The 23,950-nt window shown below is 37.3% G+C and overlaps 1 protein-coding gene across 4 annotated transcripts in view; it reads left to right on the top strand.

Annotated features, from left to right (window-relative positions):
• The window catches only part of LOC138710511 (solute carrier family 23 member 1-like), a 340,117-nt gene that overhangs the window by 246,599 nt on the left and 69,568 nt on the right, over positions 1-23,950 (top strand). For all 4 annotated transcript variants that reach the window (XM_069841457.1, XM_069841458.1, XM_069841456.1 and 1 more), the window contains 2 exons: positions 2,849-2,975; positions 10,570-10,690. In XM_069841457.1, coding sequence (XP_069697558.1) covers positions 2,849-2,975; positions 10,570-10,690 — 248 coding nt within the window. The remainder of the gene's footprint in view (positions 1-2,848; positions 2,976-10,569; positions 10,691-23,950) is intronic.

Raw genomic sequence — 23,950 nt, 5'->3', positions numbered from 1 at the left:
GCAATAATAAATAAATAAATGAATAAATAAATAAATAAAGCAAGAAAGAAAAAAGGAAAGATTGCTTTAAACTCTCCAGCAATATTCTTAACATATGCGCCGTTTTCAAGGCGTTGAGTAATATTTACTTTGTGGGAAAATATGAGACCTGAACATGTTTGTGACATGATGCCTTACTGGTATGCGTGGGCTTGGATTCTCGTCACAACAGCAGACCACGTTGTACTGTTTTGCTACTTTCTTTAGACTCAAACGTATTCTACTAATTCGGCGGAGCAGTGTACTACATTTATAATTATTGAACCGATTTCTAGCTATACCTAATTTAGGCTTAATCTGCTTAATTGTAATTTAACTCTCTTAGCCAATATAGGCTTTATTTTTGTCGAATGCAGACATGTTACACATTTGTCTTCGGTATAATTTTCCACTTCCTCCATAACGAATTAGATTTTAATACTTACAAAGTTTTAAGAAATAAATGTAATCAAGCAGTAAGAAATGCTAAATTACGCCATGCACATTCCCTTATTCTACCTTCGGTCAGTGCGAAAGAATTGTGGCGTATCCTTAATAACCTGGGTCTAACAAAAGCAAAGGCTCGGTTAGATAACATCAACTTGTCACTCAATAGTCTAAATGAACATTTCGTCACTGCTCCACCTGAACCATTACATAAACAAGAGACTCTTGAATTTCTCAGATCTTACCCCCAACCTGTGTGGGATAAATTCTTCTTTAAATACATTAACCCGACTGACGTAATGAAGACGCTGCGACGTATGAAATCTAAAGCCCAAAGTATAGACAATATAAATATCACTCTCCTGTATAAAATAATAGATGTGATCCTGCCGACCGTCACCCATATATTCAATGCATCTATTATGGACTGGGTCCTACCCCTCACTCTGGAAAATGGCATTAGTGAAACCTTTATCTAAATCTAACACACCTTCTACAGTAAACCAATACAGACCGATATCAATTCTTCCCACTCTTTCAAAAGCATTAGAACATATTGCACACGGACAACTTACGAACTATCTCGACGAACACAAACTCCTCGATGACTATCAATCGGGTTTTCGGCATGGACACAGCACTACTACAGCCCAACTTAAAGTGACTGAGGACATCCGTGAAGCTATGGATAGGGGTGAAGTAACGGCACTAACTCTTCTCGATTTCAGCAATGCCTTTGGTTCTGTTGATATCGACTTGCTTCTTGCAAAGATGAAGACTTTGCACCTGTCAGACAATACCTTGAGCTGGATGGACTCCTACCTACGGGACCGCCAACAGTGTGTTTCTCTTGATAATCAATTCTCTCAATGGCGATGTACAAAGGCGGGAGTGCCGCAGGGCTCCGTATTAGGACCACTACTTTTCTCTATCTACATTAATGACGTATCAAAGAACTTACAGTATTGCCGATATCTCCTCTATGCCGACGACCTACAACTTTACATACATTCCAGACCCAATACGATCAATGAATCGATTGACAAGTTAAATTGTGACCTAGCCACTGTCTCCACTTGGGCGGCCAATTTCGGACTCTCACTTAATCCAAGTAAGACTCAAGCTATAATTATTGGACATAAGCGTTTAGTTAACTCCCTTAATAACAGCAATCTTTCAGTTGTTACCCTTAACAACACGCTAATCCCTTATTCATCTGTCGTAAAAAAATCTTGGCTTCTTTCTTGATAATAATCTAAGTTGGAATTTTCAAGTAAAGAAACGATAAAAAAAAATCTGTTCCTCCATTCACTGTTTGAGTCGCTTGAGAAACTTCTTGCCCCAGCAACTAAAACGTACCCTAGTACAAACCCTAGTAATGCCGCACTTCGATTATTGTGACGTTTTGTTAAGTGATCTAAGTTCTGAACTGTCAGTCAAGTTACAGCGAGCTCAGAATATGTGCGTCAGATACGTGTGCAACATCCGACGATATGACCACATATCACCGTCCTTCGCAAGTCTTTCGTGGCTCCGACTTAAGGAACGCAGAACTTTACACTCTTTGTCTTTACTCTTTCGAATTCTGCACACCTTAACACCAAATTACCTTTCGTCTCGTTTCTCTTATCTATACTCTAACCACGACGTAAATACCAGATCACTTATCTGTGGCACGCTAAGTATACCTCTTCATAGAACATCTTGTTATTCATCATCTTTTACAGTATCCACCTCGCGTCAATGGAATTCCTTGTCACAAAGTATTAGGGGCTGCAAGACAATAAACACCTTTAAGAACAGCTTGAAAGATAACCTTATTAGCATTTCACTCCAATCATACTGATTTAAACTATCACTGACTACATTGTTACTTCTTTCTTTTAAACATCATCCTGATTGTGCTGTATTTTCAAAATTGTCTCATAATAATCTGTTTCTATTATCTAATATTATTTGAAATATATTAACATTCTATATATTTTAGCTTAATTCTGCTACACAGTTTATTTCAGTGTTTAATTAATAGTTCATAGTATTTTGTTGTTTAATTCGTAAATAACTCTTGTATACATGTAACTCTCATCTAAATCAAATTGTTGAATTCTTTGTAAGTTCGTGCATATATATATACACTCTTTTTGCTGGTTGAGTGGAAGAGAAGGCCTTACGGCCTTAACTCTGCCAGCTAAAATAAATTATTATTATTATTATTATTATTATTATTATTATTATTATTATTATTATGTAACTCAAATATTTAATTTTCCTAACCAAAATAGTTCCTATGTTAGATAAATACCAATAACTTTAGGATATGAATACCAGAATGTTACAGCAGCGTTATATTGATTTTGTCATTGATGTTGGATTCTTGACGTAGGTATCGTCGGAGTGCTGTTGAGGTATGTGACGCCCCTCACCATCGTGCCTACAGTCTCTTTAGTAGGGCTCTCTTTATTCGAAAATGCAGCGGAAGCAGCCTCACAACACTGGGGTATCGCTGTGGGGTAAGTAAAGAACTGCATTCCACTTAAAATAATTTATTTATAAACGTTGTTATGCAGTATGATAGGCTACTAGTATTGGTGATATCGAACGGGACGGGGGCATACTTATGCACTACAGTTCAAATAGGCTCTCTGTGCACCCGTCAAGAAATGAGTTGAGGGTGTCGAGTATGCTGCCGACAAAGCAGGTTCACCATCCACAGTATCATGTTATTTTTGTCAACCAACAAATTCGAATACCGTTTATTTCAACGATTTATCAGTACATTACCCCCCCCCGCCAGTTCCTCAAAGTTTAATACATTTCAAAAACATTCTTTCAATACATGTAGGTAGTAGTGATACTCTGCCATACTTCAAATGATTCACATGAATCTCGTTCCCCGCCCTACACATTAAGAGTTTTTTTCCCCTCTGAAGATCTCTAGACTAACCGTCCTGAACAAACCTCGAGAAATGCTTGTTAAAGTGCAGGACTGATACGACGCCGAACAAACCCAAGTAGTTGTGCTGTTTTTCGAATCGGAATTGATAATGAATAGAGACCGGGATCTTAGCCACTACTCTTTGAAGTTAAGTGAGTACGGACTTTGTGCAATGACTCAAATGACTTGGCGAAGAGTAGTGGCGTGCGTTACTGTGCGATGAAAGCAAACTACTCCCGCAAAAAGAACGGGGCCGTGTTGTGTATCACAAAAGAATAAACATAGCCTTAAAATGTTAGTTTCACATGCACTACTCTTAATGAAATGTTTAAGCCTATATTACAACAATCTTTGATGTAAAATTTTAACTTAAAATGTTACTGATTCATAGGTCCGCTCTTAATGCATTGTTTAAGCCTATACGTGTATTACGATAATCTTTGTTGTAAAATTTTAACTTAAAACACCGATACAACTGTAACACAGGCACTACCCTGAATGAAATGTTTAAACATATGTTACAAGAACCTGTAAAATTTAGCTTCATTAACATTGCTAAAGTGAAGTATACTGTACTTGTTTAGGAGTAAGGAATCTATTGTAGAGTGACTCTGTAGTCAACGTTACTTGAGTTTGTGAGCAGAACACGTAATGTATACTCTGTGCACATTTATACACATTCCCATGTTGTGGAACTAAGAAAACGGTCTTTAATAATGGAAGGAGAATTGTAGACGGTGTTAGTAGAATGATGATGGGGAAAAACGGGAGGATCCTAAGGAAATTCCCACAATCACGGCTTTCTCCACTACAAATATAGCTATGCTATCGCCGAGATTTGAACTGGGGCCCGCGATCGTCGTAAGGCAGCGTACTACCAACTTAACTACTAAGGCGACTAAACTCTGCCATTTGTTCCGTGAAATGTTTTTAAGAATCCAAAAAGAAAGCAAACATTATTATAATGATTCTTTTTAGGCTATTATTATTATTATTATTATTATTATTATTATTATTATTATTATTATTAATAGTCACAGAAACTCGGGACTTCATAGGATGTTTAATGTTGAGCCTACATGGCTGAATCGACAGATGCCATAGCTGAGTGATGTCTACAATAAAGCGGCCGTTCGGACTAAAAATCATTTTCACATTAACGAGTGGTAGAGATATAGTCATGTCATTTGTCCGTGAGGTGCGCAAATGGTGGCGGGAAAACGGGCAGACGGGAGAGTGGAACTTACAGCCTGATCAGTTTGCGAGAATACAGCGCCTCTCATTTATTTTCATGCACTCACGAAGGAAAGAACGGGATCGGGACGAGGTGGCCATCGTGCCGATACAACTCAGCAGACTGCCCCAGCCGCATATGAGCTGAGCGTGTCTGAGCGGCTGGGAGCAGTATCGTGGAGAGAAGTGTGGAAAGGAGAAGTGTGGAAAGGGGAAGATTCCCGTCACGTGATCTGAAGGTAGGCGTGACTGACCAGAAATTGGTTTCGGCGTCGCGGACAAATTACATGGTGACATCTCTACACTCTATACCAGATGTCTTTGGAGCACATATAAACGGAACGAAATGCAAGAGTGCGCGGTTCACAATGTACTAAATGTCTGTGTATGAAATAAGTGACCGACTACGTTCATATAACGAAAAATGAAAATTAAATAATGTCTTTGAACATACGTTCTTGCATCAGTCTTATTATCCACTTGCTCTCACGTCTTGCACCACACTCGTAACTTTGAAACTCTCTAAATAAGAAACTGTTCGTTTCCGTTATAATACCGTAACTAATATTGGCGGGCAAGAAAAGGCATGTACTTGAACGGTTTGATGCTATCATTTATTTATTAGTAAGTTTGCTATACTTAGTATTTCTATATTATTACATCATTATTTTATTTTAGACGTGTCTTATAATAAAATAAATTCAAATTAATTACATTAAAAGCATGCCTGAGATAGTAGCCAATAAGAGCACATTTATTACTGAGATTCAATACTAGCCAATGAGAGCAAGAAGAAACGCTGGAGCGACTGTCTACTGGGCGGGGAAATCTCGCTAAAGAAAAGTCATATTTTCACAGCCAGCACTTACAGATAGCGTTAATGTTGCTGTATCCGAAAACTTTGAAATTCAAAGGGAAAATACACAGACTGGTCGGCGTCTACTTTCCTCTACTATGGCAACGTGCTTAGTGTAACATGTGAACGCAAGCATTGCCGAAGTGAATCGAAAATAGGTAAAGCGGGGAATACAATAATGTCATATATTTCGAAATAATTAATATTCTAAAAGAATAATAATTGAATTAACTATAAAATTTTTCGTTCACAAAATGTTACGGTACACGCTGTCTACCCTGTCTCCCCTGACGTTTCGCCCCTGTAATAGAAAGATACGGCTAAGACATTAAGAACTCACACAATCAAAACAAACAACAATCAAATCGACCACCTCTGTGGTGTAGGGGTCAGCATGCTGGTCTCTTACGCAGAGGGCCCGGGTTCGATTTCTGGTCGGGTTGAATTTCCTGGTTGAGGTTTTTCAGAGTTTTTCCTCAACCGTAAGGCAAATGCCAGGAAATTCGGGCCACAACATCCTTGAATATCACCGGCCTCATTCATCACCGAAATCATATTCATAACAAATCAGTCATACATATACAGTCGCCATCTAGTTCACAACAATAGAACCAATCTCAACAATAGTACACAGGCCTTCGGATTTCAACCAAAGATTAACTCGCGATATGACCAAAGATGTTAAAGCGAGTATAAATAACAGCGAGGAAAAAAAAATCAAATCACACATATCCTGCTCATACACGGCACAGATTCTAGACGGAATAGAATTGTAGTGAATACCGTCTCGTAACCACGATATGCACGCGCTAGTGTCTACAACACTCTCAGCTAAGTAATGACTCGCCAACCAATGGAAGCGCAGCGATAACATGAGATGCATCGAGACCCTTGTTATGGTCTGCTCCAAAGACATCTGGTATATAGTGTAAGTCACAATAAGTTTTGAGCTGCGGTGGTAGCCTTTGGTCCTCTTCTCCGTATCTCTGCGGAGGCATTTGGACGTGAGGGCAACAGTCCGGTGAATGGCCTTGACCCTACTGGCATATTTCATTCCAGGCTATTGCGTATATCCAGTGTAGTCAATTACAAGAAGATCCTTTACTATTCGACGATGAGTTTTGTTCATACATACCTGAAGATCTCATACATGCAGTCTTATACATATTTTTGTCACCTAGGCTTAATTGTTCATTATCATCACCAACATAATCTTGCACTAGGCCCACTCTCTTCCACACTTTTGTAGTGTTAAATCACCCTCCATCACCACCGACTCGACACCTCTGTATGAGCTTCAAGAACATTACTATTTTATTAAATACAGCCACACTTCTTCATTTCTTCTCGTCAAGTATTAACATCCTGAATCACAACATTCCAGCCATTTTTAACCAGCATGCCACGAGAAAATGAAAATAGTAAAGGTTGTCGTAGTAAATTGGAAAAAAATAAAAGTTAAAATAGTAGTAAAAAATTGAGTGCACAAGAGTCAACATTCAGCGACACTCAAAATTCTTCCCTGGTTGGGAACCACAGGTTTAGATTATATGGGTGTGCCGCGGGATTTTAAATTACACATTTAGGTTAGGTTAGGTTAGGTTAGGTCAATGTGGCTATGGCAGGTTAGGACAACCCTTTACACGTCGGCCATACTGAGGCCTATTGTGCACCCCGAATTGTATGGGATGTATGAGGATAAGGGTGTATTAGCTCACTTAATGGGGGACTCCTACCCTCCCCCGCTCTAAGTTCATACCTCCAGGATGCATTCCAACGGCCCTTCCAAGGTGTCGAAGCACCCTTGGAAGTGATCGTAAGGATACACTGATGTGAAATTTGGTCATTTTTGGTAAAAAAAATAATTTTTTGTTTTTATCTTTAAAAAATTGTTTATGGGTTAGAGATGTCCTCTGCCAGTTTTCATGGCCATACGATCGGTCTATCAGCTGTTTAGGGCCACATTTATAAAATTTGCGCGCTCTGACTGGTAATTTAAATCCCTCGTCCACGCCATCAACTCTGAATTCTGCGACTATTGTGGAAATTACGCTGTATTTCATATATTATTTATTACACTACTATTTGTGAAATGACAACACGCAGAAAGAATGGCCCGAACGACTCCAAACTCGGGAGATGTATAGAGCAGTGTACCATCAATAATTGATTACGTTTTCAGAGAGATGGCGTACACATAGACCCAAAAGTGACGTCTCTTGTTTCACCAGCAAGGTCAGTATTATGCCTTGCTCAGTCAGTGCAGAGCTTCCAAACGAAGTGGAACCGTGAAAGGTAGTTTAGGTATGCCTCGTCGACGAGGAAAGGCGCAACAATATCAGCACGTGAGTGAGTTCGGGGAGAATGATTGGTCTCCGGTAAGCAGGTTTGTCATACCTTGACATATTTCAGCTCGTATAGGGCATACTGCTACAACAGTGATGCGTGTGTGGAACCAGTGGATAGAATAGGTAGTACACAGAGACGAGCGGATACTGGTCCACGTAATGTGACCACAGCACGGGATGACCGCCATCTTTTCCGCTTGGCCGTGACGGACCGTACAGCTTCATCCACAATGTTGAGTCGACGTTGGAGTACTGCATCGGATGTTGATCTATCTGCGTCAACGGTCTTTTGAAGGATGGACTAGTGGCTTGCATGCCGTTGCGTCGGCTTCCATTGTCCAGAAACCGCCAGTCTCAGACTGCAATGGACACGTGAACAGCGTCACTGGCGTACTGAGTGGCAAAATGTAGTGTTTTCGGACAAGTCTTGCTGGTCCTACTTCTCCTACAATGATGGCTGCATACGTGTTAGACCCTACCGTGGTGAACGCAATCTGAGAGCCTGCATTGTTGAGCAGCATAATGGAGAAAAGCTACTGTGATAGTTTGGGGCGCCATTTGGATAAAATATGCGATCTCGCCTTCTACGTATTCAGGGCAATCTGAACAGCAATCGCCAAATTAGGGAGGTTTTAGAGCCCTAAGTACTGCTCCTCTTTTAGGCAACTCCACATGCCATATTTCAGCAGGACAATGCCCGGCCACATGTGGCGAGGATTGTGCAAGCCTTCTTTGAAGAATGACGGGTATCCTCTTCCCTGGCCTGCACGTTCGCCAGACATGTCGCTCATCGAACATGTCTGGGAAATGGTTGGTCGGCAACTTGTTCGTCTTGGTCCTCCGGCACCGACTCTTGACTCTTTGTGGATTCGCATACAAACTGCGTGAAGGGAGATTCCCCAGGAACATATCCAGTCCCTCTTTGATTCCATACCACGACGCTTAGAAGCTCTGTTGCAGCGCAAGGAGGCTTCACACCATACTGAAATCTCATGGTCACAGATCAGGTACAGTTCTGTAATTCTAATAATTTATATATTATTATGTACCTAATCTGAGGTATCAATTTCATATCAGTCACATGTATCCCTCTTGGTGTTGCATTTTCCACAAACATCAGTGTACATTAGATTTCCGTTCCAGCCAGTGTAGCTTCTCGACTTCTCGAAATATTTCTTCATAGGATACAACACATGTCACTTCAAAGGCTGCTTTCCTTTGAAACATATTCAGTTACCAAGGAGACTACAACTCTTGTCTAAAGGAAAATTCCATTTGTTGCTAGCAGCCATAACAACGTGTTTTCCATGCTTGGTCTTTGTTTTGTTATATAAGAAATATTTGCAAGTTTCTAACAGCTTTATTGTTAGTGTTATAATAGGCCTAGTGTCTATAGTCTATAGTGATTTGTTTTCATAAGTTTACATGTTTTTTATTCAGTCGTCATCTTTATTTACTGGTGTAGGTTAGGTGTGCACTGGATGATAGTGTACATAAGGGCAAATTCTGCATATAACAAGCAAGGTCTATATGTTTCAAAATGCCTAGAAAATAAAAAAGATAGCGTTCTTTTTCCATTATTATCATCCCAGTCTTTGAAGTCAATTTTCTCCACTTACATTTTTTGTAAATTTTGCATTGCTAAAAAATTCCTACAAATTTTGTACTACATGTATGATTTTTTGTACAGATTTTTGAATGTGTTCTTAACAAAACTTACTGTCAGGATTATACCTAGCATTCATATTTTTTTTAATATTAATTTTTCTTTATGCTCGAGTTGATTTTTTGTTCTGTTTTTACACTTTAGTGCATAAAATATTTATTTTATTTTTAGTAAAATAAAAGGAAAAATTGTTTAGTAAGTTTTATTTCCGAGGGTCTGACATGTAGGGCCTATGTAGACAAAATTTCAGGCCAAAATATTTGAATTTGTGGAAGGAGTAGCAATTTTTGAAAAGCTAAATTTACAAAATTTAAAATTACAACATTTTTAATGATTCATACATTTCTGTATCAAATGGGACGAAACTTTGTACAGAGACTATTTATATACAGTACGACAACTGTACAAAATTTCAGAGATCTACATAGAATAGTTTAAAAATTTGAAATTTCACATCAGTGTACTCTTAAGGAATTAATCCTGGCAGAGATATTGCGGAAGGCTGGGAACCCAGGAACGGTTGCGGAGAGAACGCGCACTCCTGGAAGCGGATGAACACATGCGTCTTGACCTGAGTAGTCTATTGAATGAGATGAGGAAGATGAATGATATGAAATCTAAATTATTTTTCTACACGGGAGAGGAAGGGAAAATGGGGCGTGGCAATGAAAATTCCAGCTCGGCATTTGCCTACGTAACTATGGAAAACCACGGAAAAATCACAGTCAGGTTGGTTGACCCGGCAAAATTACACTTTTAGTGTACCACATGTTGAGAATGGTTGAAAAACTCTGCAGTCTATCCCATCATTGGAGTTCCACTCCCCTTTTGCCACTGATCTGTCTATATGAATGTAATACTAAAAGCTTGTTAGGTCATTAATGTTAAATCATGTCACAAGCAATAGATTCATAGACATTCTAAGAGCAGAAGCCTTAGACCTAATGTTAATATCATTAAAACAGTGAAAATATAAAATGCACCATGTAATATTCATAAGAAAATTAAGCTTTCATGACATGTCAGCTATATTAATATCTTGTGAATATTCTTATATTGCTTCCAGGACTATCCTCATGCTGACTGTATTCTCGCAGTGTCTGAGCGAGGTGAAAGTTCCAGTTCCTGCATATAATCGTAATAAGGGTTGCTTCATAGCCTGGTTTCATCTTTTTAAGCTGTTTCCCGTGAGTAAATCTCTATGTCTTTCAATTGAATGTACTGTAGATCATAACAATTTCCTCAATACACAAGGCGCGTCCAGTAAGTAAGTGTCCCTGGAGCCGTTTAGAGTAACCCTGGGCACAACGGGGAAGGGAAAGGTAACGCAGAAATCCCCACACATGTCCTTTTTGCTTGCATCGCCTTATAAACAAATGCATAAGGTACTGTGCATCAGTGGTGCATTTCTGGCTACCAGCGAGAGTCGAAAGTGCGCAAAAGCTATGGTGCCTGCCTTATACAATCCGTCACTGAGCAATGCTTATCTTTCTGTCTACTCGTATCGGGCTAAAACTTTACTGTCTGAGCCGAGGAAGACAGAGTGGAAAGTTTAAGGGAGGTCTGTAGTGACTCGATTGAGAATAGTGCCCAGGCTTGATTTAGAGAAAGGAAAAAGAAAACAATTTCATGAAAATATTTATTGGAACGATAAAGCAGAAAGCTATGAATGGATGATAAAGGAATTGTCGGGATATATTTCAAATTAATCCCCGCCGGAATTGAGACATTTGTCATACAGTAGGATAAACTTTTGTATCCCTGTTTCGTAGAACCAATGCGTGACAGCCGTCTGCACCTGAGGTGTAATCACTGGAAGCGAGATTCGGCATGTAGGGTGGATGTTGAAATACCTCCCGGCGGAAATTCTTGGAGAAGATCTGTTGTTCGCCGAGCCGTATGTGGCCGAACGATTATCATCGTTTCTTACACCTCAAGAAATTCCTGTCCTGTCAGCATTTTCACGTTGGCAGAGAGGTGCAGACGACTGTCACACATTGGTTTCGATCTACGACACAGGGGTACAAAAGTTGATCCCACGATATGACAAATGTCACAATTCCGATGGGGAATATATTGAAAAATAGCTCAACAATGGCTGTGTCTGTTCTAATACATCCTTCCATGAAATTGCGTTTTATTTCTCTAAACGGCCCTAGGAAAACTTACTTTCTTGACGTGTTTCGTAGTACAATAGGCCTATAAGAAAAACTTCCCATTTTTATTTCGATTATGTTCCTGTAATCTAATTGGGCGATTACAAGATTATCCAACGCAGATCCAGAGTGATAACTTTTGAATAAATGGTTCCGATAGATTTCTTTTTTTCCTCAAAATTTCCTCAATGAAGTAATTACCTAGTTGATTAACGTTATTAAAATGTATAGTTAAAAACGAAATACTTAGGTTACAAAGGAATTAAAGATAGTTTAAAGAGCGAAATTCATGTATCTGAGAAAATCTTTTTGAATAGGTTATTACAAAGACTATCTGCCTTACAGCAGGTATTATATTTTCACAAAGTTGCTTGAAACTATATTTGAATATCCGCTGAGTACGTGATGATATTCAAGAGAAAAAAAGTTGTCATTTTGTGAATTGACGTTTAGTTTGAAGTGAATTACGTCCACGTTAGTCATGTCAAAAATAGTTTATCGGACCACCAGTGATAAAGCAAGGTCGGCGATGAAGTTTTTGAAGACGAGCAAAGTTTGTCCGTGTGAAATTCATTGCCAATTTAGTGAATTTACTAACTGTGATAATTGACGAGATTAACAGAAAATGAGTCAGACAATTCAGTGACAGAAGAAAGGTCTGTAATACAACAACACATCCATGCACTTAAGCACTGATCGGTATGTTGTACAGTGCTCGTGTTCTGAATCTGCGGATTGAAATTTCATCACTAGGCTATGTATAGCAGTTCCTGAAGAGGACAGTGCATTGCGATAAGTTCATATAAACTCTCTTGGAGCAGAACGAGTAGAAATCTCATTAAAGTAACTTTTGCAAAGAAAATCACGAACAATTTTAACGGAGAAAAGGCAAAATGTTTCGCATGATTCCACACACATTAGAGAAACTAAAGTATAATATTGAGCATGAAATAAAAAGAATTTCAATTAGACGAGTAAGTGACAACATATTCTCGCGATATCTAGCTTGTATACGAGCTGAAGACGACACTTTCAACATCTACTGTAAGTCTCATAATCCATTTCTGCTTTCGCCTTTGTAGCAGCATTTTACCGGCTGATGCTCGACTTGTCGTCCGGAATCCCCATCCCGTGCTTCGGCAGCCATATACAGTATATTAAGGACCATTTATTATGTAGTTATCCCAGAAGGCTACAAAATTAAGTATTACTGAAGTTTTTAAGTAGACGACGCACGTGCTCTAGGAAGCGAAGTACTTGACTGATTGCTCACGCGACTCTTGTTTCGTCAAGTGAGGTAGAACAAACATGGACCACTTTAACAATTATACTAATATTTACAATTTAAATTATTTACACTATATACACTAGAACACACTATTTTTACAATTTACACTGTAATAAAGAATGTAGGCCTACATTGATCAACGTCCACACCTGTGGAGTAACGGTCAGCGCGTCTGGCTGCGAAACCAGGTGTCCCGGGTTCGAATCCCGGTCGGGGCAAGTTACCTGGTTGATGTTTTTTCCGGGGTTTTCCCTCAACCCAATACGAGCAAATGCTGGGTAACTTTCGGTGCTGGACCCCGGACTCATTTCACCGGCATTATCACCTTCATTTCATTCAGACGCTAAATAACCTGAGATGTTGATACAGCGTCAAAAAATAACCCAATAAAATAAAATACATTGATCAAAGATTATTTGAGCCGTTCAGAGCAAAAGTGGAGTAAGTCAAAATTGGGTAATGAGGTTTGAAGTAAAAATTCAGTAAAATACAGCGCAAAGTAACAATTATTACGCCCTTCTTGCTGTCCACTGACTACTCATAGTTTAAATAAATTGAATATTAATTGCTACTTTGCGCTGTATTTTACAGAATGTTTACTTTAACCCTCATTAGCCACTTACACCACTTCTGCTCTGAACGGCTCATTTACAACACTAAGCTTATGCACAGTGTTGCGTATTGTACTGCAAGATATTTTGTTTCAGAACACTATGGCGTACTTATTAGGGTAAATTGTGTACAATAATGTAAATAATGTTTGTTCAATGTAAGCCTTCATTCTTTATGATAGTGTAATAGTGAAAAATAGCGTATTTTAGCGGACATAGTTTAAAGGGCTGTCAGACATTGACTACTTTCAAAAGCCGACTGTCAGAAAGACTGCTTTTCATCTCTAGAATATAATCGTTTTTCAAATATTACTTTTGTAGAACATTTATTTTTATGTATCGATTTTTCTTCATTATGTTATTCATTCTTTCGATCGAAATTGTCTTATTTAACATTAAGTTGTAATTGTTTAACTTTTAGAATTACATGTAGGTTAACTAAACACATCTACATTTTGCTCTTACTAGTATTATTATTACTATTATTATTATTATTATTATTATTATTATTATTATTCCATGTATTGTGGGTCCCTATCACCACGGCATGGCGCGTCCTCAGGTTGCGGATAGAGGAGACGGCCTCCAGATATGGAGGGTAGCTGCGAATATATTGAATAAGCAGTCGTGGACAGCCGATAAGGGGTGGTCCTCCAGCTTGGGGGTTGGGCGAAGGGCTAACAACCCATCACCGTAAAAAACAGCTTGTTACGCATCCCTATAATAAGCCTCGGAATAGGACTGATTCTCTGGCACGACCACAGCAAAGGAATAAGGTTTTGAGATTTGGCACTTGGAACGTAACTAGTCTTTATAGAACAGGAGGGATAACATTAGTAGCTAAAGAACTAGCTAGATATAGAATAGACTTCGTGGGAGTACAAGAGGTTAGGTTAGATGGGAATGGCATATCACAAATAGGAGATTACTTGTTGTATTATGGGGAAGGAAACAATAATCACCAATTAGGAACAGGATTCTTTGTTCATAAAAGAATAAAATCAGCAGTAAAAAAGGTCGAATTTATCAGTGACAGGTTATCATATTTAGTACTTAAGGGTAGATGGTGCGACATCATAGTTATAAATGCTCACGCCCCTACAGAAGAGAAAGACGACCACATAAAGGATAGCTTCTATGAGGAATTGGAACATACTTTTGATCATTTCCCTAGATATCACATGAAAATTTTATTGGGGGATTTCAATGCTAAAGTAGGACGGGAGGATATTTTTAGACCAACTATTGGAAAAGAGAGCCTACACGCAATTAGTAGTGACAATGGAGTTAGATTAGTCAACTTTGCCACATCGAAAAATTTAATTGTCAAAAGTACAACATTCCCCCATAAGGATATACATAAATATACTTGGACTTCTCCAGATGGATTGACACACAACCAAATAGATCACATCTTGATAGATAAACGGAGACATACTAGTATAGTAGATATTCGAACTTTCAGGGGTGCAGACTGTAATTCTGACCATTATTTGGTGATTGGAGAATTAAGAGAAAGATTATCAGTAGCCAAGCGAGTAGAGCAACAAGTTAATATTACTAAATTCAATATTTTGAAATTAAAGGACGAGGAAGCTAAGCAAAATTATCAGGTCGAAATTTCGAATAGGTTTGCCACTTTAGAAAGTTCCGACGAAGTTGAGAAAGAATTAGATGTTAATAGCGTGTGGGAAAATATCAGAGATAGTATCAAAATTGCAGCTGAGCAGAGCATAGGTTATTATGAAACTAAGAAAAAGAAACCGTGGTTTGATGAAGATTGTTGCATGGTAGTAGAAAGAAGGAAACAGGCAAAATTGAAATTCTTACAGGATCCAGTCGAGGAGAAGAGAGATAATTATTTCAATGAAGGACGGGAAGCAAGTCGTATACTTAGGAATAAAAAGAGAGGTTACTTGAAGGAAAAACTGAATGAGGTAGAAACAAATAGTAAGAATAAAAACATTCGAGATTTATATAAGGGTATAAAGGAATTTAAGAACGGATATCAGCCAAGGGTAAACGTGATCAAGGATGAGAATGGTGACTTGCTTGCAGACTCTCCATCAATCCTAAACAGATGGAAAAACTATTTTGCGCAACTACTAAATGTACATAGGCCAAATAGAAATGATCGGGACGAAATTGAAATACAAACTGCTGAGCCATTTATACCCGAACCCACGCTTTCAGTAGTCGAAATTGCGATAGAAAATCTGAAAAAGTACAAGTCTCCAGGTATCGATCAAATTCCAGCAGAATTAATACAAGAGGGCGGAAGCGCATTATATAGCGAAATTTATAAACTTGTACTTGCTATTTGGGAAAAGGAAATTCTACCAGAACAATGGAAGGAGTCCATAATTGTACCTATTTTTAAAAAGGGGGACAAAACCAACTGTGGTAACTTTCGAGGAATATCACTTTTGTTGACGTCGTACAAAATTTTGTCCAATATTCTTATGAGAAGATTAACTCCGTACGTAGATGAAATTATTGAGGATCATCAGTGCGGTTTTCGGCGTAATAGATCGACTATTGATCAGATTTTTTGTATTCGACAGATAATGGAGAACAAATGGGAGTATAAGGGTACAGTACAGCAGTTATTCATAGATTTCAAAAAGGCATATGACTCGGTTAAGAGGGAAGTATTATATGATATTCTTATTGAATTTGGTATTCCCAAGAAACTAGTTCGATTAATTAAAATGTGTCTCAGTGAAACATACAGCAGAGTCCGTATAGGTCAGTTTCTATCTGATGCTTTTCCAATTCACTGCGGGCTAAAGCAGGGAGATGCACTATCACCTTTACTTTTTAACTTCGCGCTAGAATATGCCATTAGGAAAGTTCAGGATAACAGGCAGGGTTTGGAATTGAACGGGTTACATCAGCTTCTTGTCTATGCGGATGACGTGAATATATTAGGAGAAAATACACAAACGATTAGGGAAAACACGGAAATTTTATTTGAAGCAAGTAGAGCGATCGGTTTGGAAGTAAATCCCGAAAAGACAAAGTATATGATTATGTCTCGTAACCAGAATATTGTACGAAATGGAAATATAAAAATTGGAGATTTATCCTTCGAAGAGGTGGAAAAATTCAAATATCTTGGAGCAACAGTAACAAATATAAATGACACTCGGGAGGAAATTAAACGCAGAATAAATATGGGAAATGCGTGTTATTATTCGGTTGAGAAGCTCTTATCATCCAGTCTGCTGTCCAAAAATCTGAAAGTTAGAATTTATAAAACAGTTATATTATCGGTTCTTCTGTATGGTTGTGAAACTTGGACTCTCACTCTGAGAGAGGAACATAGGTTCAGGGTGTTTGAGAATAAGGTGCTTAGGAAAATATTTGGGGCTAAGCGGGATGAAGTTACAGGAGAATGGAGAAAGTTACACAACACAGAACTGCACGCATTGTATTCTTCACCTGACATAATTAGGAACATTAAATCCAGACGTTTGAGATGGGCAGGGCATGTAGCACGTATGGGCGAATCCAGAAATGCATATAGAGTGTTAGTTGGGAGACCGGAGGGAAAAAGACCTTTAGGGAGGCCGAGACGTAGATGGGAGGATAATATTAAAATGGATTTGAGGGAGGTGGGGTATGATGATAGAGACTGGATTAATCTTGCTCAGGATAGGGACCGCTGGCGGGCTTATGTGAGGGCGGCAATGAACCTTCGGGTTCCTTAAAAGCCATTTGTAAGTAAGTATTATTATTATTATTATTCCAGTGTTTTCTGTACTTATGTTATTTATATTTGCTACTTATTTTTATACTGCTAGAGTGGAAGAGAGGGCATTATGGCCTTAACTCTGCAAGTACCACTAAAAATAAATCAAATTAATAAATGAACAAATAATTTAAGTTATAGGAAAGGTCATCGTAGTATCATTCTTTATTATTAAAGTGCATTTTCAACAGTCTTCTAAGTCGAATCATGAATAGAACGTAAGCTGCAGTACACACAAGATGCAAGTGTTCCCTGATAGTATCTGTGACACACGCCAAATATGACGTCACGCCAATATAGTCTATGAACGACTAAGCTATATCCGTACTCTCTGAGACAATACGGTCCCTAGTTATCAGCCTGTATAGAGCCTTACTTCTCAGCCCAAATGTGATATAAATATAAACAGCTAATTAAACCAAAACAGAATCTAAAAATCACCATAAATTAGGTATAAATGTGCATTATCAATCATGCCAGAATACCATCTAACGCTTACCTCAAATGCATCATAAACGTAATTTACCAGTCAAACCGGCACACCTTATAAATTCCAAGTAAAACTTAGCTTACCATTTGTTGTGCAATAGACATCGTCTCGTTGATTCGAAGAAGACCTTCAGAATTTATGTCCTAAAAGGAGTACTTTACACTTCCTATCATGACAGGCGAAAAATTGAGGGAATACCGTTCTAGAAATATTGATATACTTCTTCAAATATTACGCAAGAGTGGTTGAGGAAGAAAACATAAACACGAGAGGACAAAGTCGTAGAAAATTAGTGAAAAGTCAGTGAAAAATAATGTGGCCTTGGATGGCTCGAATACATTGAACACGTGCTCATTCTGCGTGTTCTATGCATGAGCGAAGAATTAGCATGCAGTTACATTAATCTGTATACGATACTGTCCTTGCTTTGTAAGGATATACATAAGATATTGTCATGCTGTCTAAAATAGGCTACGTCTATTGAACCGATTATTCTAAATTCAGTAACTATGGAACATTTAATCTCAATCGCACGTTGAGTGTTAAATTCAGTATGTACTCATATTTATTTTCTGGATAGAGAAAGCGTTGGATCTTATAGAAATTTTTTCCGATATTTCCGTGGAAATGTACATCTTCAGTATCCCTGACATCGGGAAAGTAATTCTGGACATGACGTCTGTCTATCTGTCTGTCTGTCTACTGCGATTAGATGGATTTTCTTCAGATTCAGCTCCTATGAATAAATATATCAGGAAATGAGATACACTAAACGCGATAATGTAATAATTTTAGCGCAATATTAATACATCAGAAATACAAAATGGAAAAATAACTCGAAATCTAGCATAGCGACTCGTTCGAAGTTTTGTTCATTGCGTAAGACGAAGAGGTAAATGAAATTACTAACTCAGATTCCTTTATCTCGAAGAAGTTAAATAAAAACACATATATGCAGTTATTTATACTTTTCATTGCGAATTATTTTAAAATTCAGCGGTGAGTAAGTAAAAATCGTTCAATAAATTATCCTGGCGGCAGACTTTATCTTGGATATATATTTTTTTCATGCATCAATACTTGTAATATCAAGCGGTGTTGTCACATTTTCGATGTAAAGATTATCCTAGTTACAATTATTTTTTATACCGACATCAGTACATTGATTTCTACCACCACCATTCACAGTGAATAAATTTTAAGCTGTAAGATGACCTTCAATTAAAACTGAAATTAAAATAACTAACATTTTTTGTCGTCACTAATCAACACACGATACGACAATTTTTGAAAAACATTGGGTGGGCTCAAATACTTTAGTTATAAGTTCACAAAAAATCATAAATCCTTTCTTCCATGTATCATGAAACTAATTTTCATAATAGCCTATTGATGTAGGCCTAACTACTGTTACTATAATCTATACTAATCTGTAACCGAAATTTTTTTGGTAATTTTCGCTTTTCCAAGCATAATTGGTTTCAACATGCATAATTAATCATCCTGGAACCAAAAAATGCTTTTTTGAAATTTTTGTTTGTATGTCTGTCTGGATGTTTGTTACCTTTTCACGCGATAATGACTGAATCGTTTTATATGAAAATTGGAATACAAAATTTAGTTCTGAGATTTTAGGCTATATGGCATTTAACCCTTAAATTGGCAAAGCTTCATTTCTCACCTTGTCGGACCATAAAGAAAACAACTATCGCGATGTCCATATTTTATATGTTGTACAATATTATAGTATTGCAAAATTTTAATTTTCCTCCAATTTTTTTCTATTGTTCTATTAAAATTATAGCATATAGCCTATTAACCTGTTGTCTTATAGGGTACTTTGTCAATTTAAGGGTTAAAATACGCTATTTAAAAGGAGGATTATAAGGGGACCTGACTTAAATAAATTGAAATACCTCCCTTATTATTGATTCTCATGAAAAATGTTACATAACAAAAGTTTCTTTAAAACTTATTTCCGATAAGTTTTATTCTATGCAAAATTTTGATAGTACTGATATTTAAAGAGATAAATGAGTTTTAAAATAACAATGCGTTTTATTATCGGCACTTAATGGGCTGTAATGAAAAGAAAACAAATGACTTCGTTTATGAGGGGCCTTGGAAAACAACAAACGGAAGCTATTCATTTAACATGTTTGTATGTTTGTATGAAATAATCTTAGAAGCTAATTAACCGATTTGTATAATTATTATTTCACCATTGGAAAGTGTCGTTTCTCTAGATGGACATAATACTATAATGTTATTACAGCAACTTCTGAGTGAGTCGAGGACAGGTAAGATTAATATAGCTTCTTATGGACAGAAAACTTGATAGGCTATTCTGTATATTCGTTTCCTACATTTCTTAAAAAATGTTTATGTATCACATTCATTTTCATCTCAGAGAATTAACGAACAACGAAAGTGTATTGATTTACTGTGCTGTAATAGTACTCGTATGTTAGCTTAGCATTCCATTATTTTATAATCCAAATTTTAACTATGCTCAATTGAATCGTGTTAAAATAGATAAAATGAATAAACTATGCAATAAATGCAATGTAAAAAAATATGGGTAGTTAGCCAAGCAGATTATGTTGCGCTGTTGTAAAAGTTGTTCCTCCTGAGATTCAAGAGCCCCCCACAACAAATTAAAAACTTACTTATCGGAGTACATCCGTTATCAACACTCTTTTTAAACACGACACCGTCGCGCGAACGCTCTACCGACTGAGCTACCCCAGGAACTATACACGACACCGTCACAATTTTTCCTTTTAATATCCATGAGCTTTATATATATATATATATATATATATATATATATATATATATATATAAAGCTCATGTGAGTTGTGTGGATATTAAAAGGAAAAATTGTGACGATGTCGTGTATAGTTCCTGGGGTAGCTCAGTCGATAGAGCGTTCGCGCGCTAAACGAAGGGTCCCGGGATCGTTACCCGGCCCCGGAACAATTTTTCCTTGAAATTATTCAAACCTGCTTTACAGGAGCTACTACCTGAAAGCCAGATTTGTATAGTTAAAGTCATAGTTGTAAATACAAGTTTCAAAATGATTCAGGAGCAAACGACTTACAACATACAAAAAGCTATTATTCACTAAATAATTACAAAACCGTATTTAGATTTGTCAATATTTAATTCTAAGTAGTGCAGCGAAGTGCACGGGCATGGCTAGTTATATAATATATAATTCTAAAAATAACAAAATGGAGATACAGGAATGATTCTGAAATGTATCTGCTGAGTATAAGGTGGGCTATGTTCCGTTTACATGTAGGTGACATTCTTTCATATATTTTAAATACCAATTTCGATCACAAATTAAAAACTCCTTTCCCATACTAGTAAGCTTAACTAGATATAAAAGAATCTCCGCATTATCTTGTGCACAGCTGTCCTGCGTAATTGCCCAATTTTAGTAATTAAATAGAATGTTATGATTACCTAGGCTATGTAAACATTTTCAACTTGGGGACTTGTCTGCTTTCTTAAATAAAAATGTTACGGATATCACGTGGATTCACCATTATGTAGTACGACGTGTTGCAAATAAGTTTCTCCTAACTGCAATTCTCCCTACAAATTGGTCACAAACATCTGCTAAATCCAACTTTTCAGCACTATCTTTATGCGATACCTGATTAACGATAAAAGAGATGAATAAAGTGCAACCTAGTTGAGGTTTTTTTCCGGGGCTTTCCCTCAACCCAATATGAGCAAATGCTGGGTAACTATCGGTGCTGGACCCCGGTCTCATTTCACCGGCATTATCACCTTCACCTCATTCAGACGCTAAATAACCTAAGATGTTGATAAAGTATCGTAAAATAATCAACTAAAAATAAAGTGCGTCATTACGTATTTTAAAAAATCTCTTATTTACTTATTTCAATATGCACTCCACCGAGTATCATTACAGATAATAATAATAATAATAATAATAATAATAATAATAATAATAATAATAATAATAATAATAATAATAATAATAATAATAACAATACGACAAATTATTGGGTGAACTCGGGCCTTGTGGACCATATAAGTTGGCAGCACTGTATATACTCCACGTAGAGTTGATATCGGCGCGTCAATTAAAATGCTAACACATCATTGGTAGACATATGTTACCGCTACTTGTGATTGGAGCGGCATCTGAGAAGACCTGGTTAATCAATAAACAAACTCTTATCTTATCTCTTCAAAAAAGTGTCTTCTTTGACACCGGCTGGGTATTAATTGAACGCTGTGACAATGTGGAAGACCAGGGGACTGCATCGTTAAGAATAATTCCCGCTCGGTTACGAAAACTTTTGTTGGACCATTAAACTAACGTCTTAAAAGTTTAGGATGAAAAGCGTGGTTTCTGTAAGGGTCTTGTATTAAATTACTAATATTCTTTTGCATTTTAAGTACCGACTTTTCTACAATAGAAAAATAATATTAGGAAAGACTGCAATATATACCGTGTTCCGCTTAAAAGGGTCGAGAAATAAGTGATACTTAACTTAACATAATTTGATATAAAAACTCTCCGAGTTTCGGAGAATGGTCAATGCAACTCGATATGTTTCCTCGAGTTATCTTGCAGACATCCAAATGGTACTCCACCTTAATCGTGCTAAAGGGCAACCTGCACTCAGCAGGAATCGGCAAAAATGTCATCATGGTCACCAGCAATAGTGACATCGCAGGGGCAGCGAAGTAAACTGTCTTTGCTTCACTCCCTCCTTTCCGTAAACTCCTCTACAACTCCAGTACGTAGGTATCTGTCAGTTGCGGGTTACCTGATAAGATTTAGATTGAAATTTGTGACGTCTTTTCGGAAACGTGTGTTTAAGGAAGAATGGGAGAAACAGTATTTGTTATGCACATGGTGACAATGTAGACGCCTCTTGTGTTCTAACATTCTAATAGGCACTCATAAATCAAACATCTAATGACATAACGCCACGTCATAAGATTATCACGAAATCATAGGTAACCATGAACATATCCAATGTAATAAACGAAAAAGTATACAGTAGAAAATAAGAATAAACATAATTTTCTTTTCGTATGGCTGGACGGGGCGAAACAATTAAAATATTTAAAGAAAACTAAATTCAAATAACAGTTCCGGTACTAAAATATGATGAAACAAGCTATGAGTCAAAGGGAACTTCATGCAAGTTATGTTATTGCTTTGGAAATCGCAAAATCATTAAAGTGCTATAGCTAAGGAAAGTTCATTAAAACATGTTTATTATTATTAAACATTATTATTATTATTATTATTATTATTATTATTATTAAAGTGCAGGATAACAGAGAAGAGTCACATCAGCTCCTTGTTTATGCGGATGACGAGACTATGTTAGAAGAAAAATTCATAAACTATTAGGGAAAATACGGGAATTTTACTTGAAACAAGTAAAGAGATAAGGTTGGAAGTAAATGCCGAAAAGACAAAGTATAAGGGAAGTCGGGGGAATATGGGCACCTTAGTACTATTTCGGGTGCAATATCTCTCGGATATTTCTAATAATTAATTTTACAGCTGGGATGTGTTTTTTAACAATTTAGCTACATTATATGAGAATCCTGACTGCTTACTCCTAAACGTATGCAAGTAAAACTGGAAAATGCAAGTTAATGTGTTTTGCCCATATTCCCCCGAGTGTGGGGGTAAAATGGACATTAATGATGTGTATCACAGTCAACTGAAACAAATGAAAAAAAAACACTTAAAATATTTGAAAATATAACTGTATTAACTATATTATATATTATATATGCAATTTGTGATGGTTATTGCGTAACGCCTTTGGTTGATGATGCGACTCTTTGGCGATGAATGACGTTTGGAGATTCTAAGACATTTGAATCAGTGGAAGGAAATGTATCAATTGTAGGGTTTTCACCTGATGCTGCATTGTCAATATGAGCATAATCAGGAATGACACTCATGTGCAGTGGAAAAGGGCCTGAAGCTCGGAAGGCATTTACAGCCAGACATATATTGACACATCTGTTCCATGCTTCTTCGACAATGGAAGCAAATTCGACCTTCGTAAAAGGTCTATGTTGCCTCAAGAAGCACCACTGTTGAAAGCTTTCTTCAGAGGACCAAACGGAC

This window comes from Periplaneta americana, chromosome 12 (genome assembly GCF_040183065.1).
Source record: "Periplaneta americana isolate PAMFEO1 chromosome 12, P.americana_PAMFEO1_priV1, whole genome shotgun sequence".
NCBI classification, from domain to species: Eukaryota; Metazoa; Arthropoda; class Insecta; order Blattodea; family Blattidae; genus Periplaneta; species Periplaneta americana.
The sequence above is the reverse complement of the archived record's forward strand: the minus strand, read 5'-3'. Positions and strand labels throughout refer to the sequence as shown.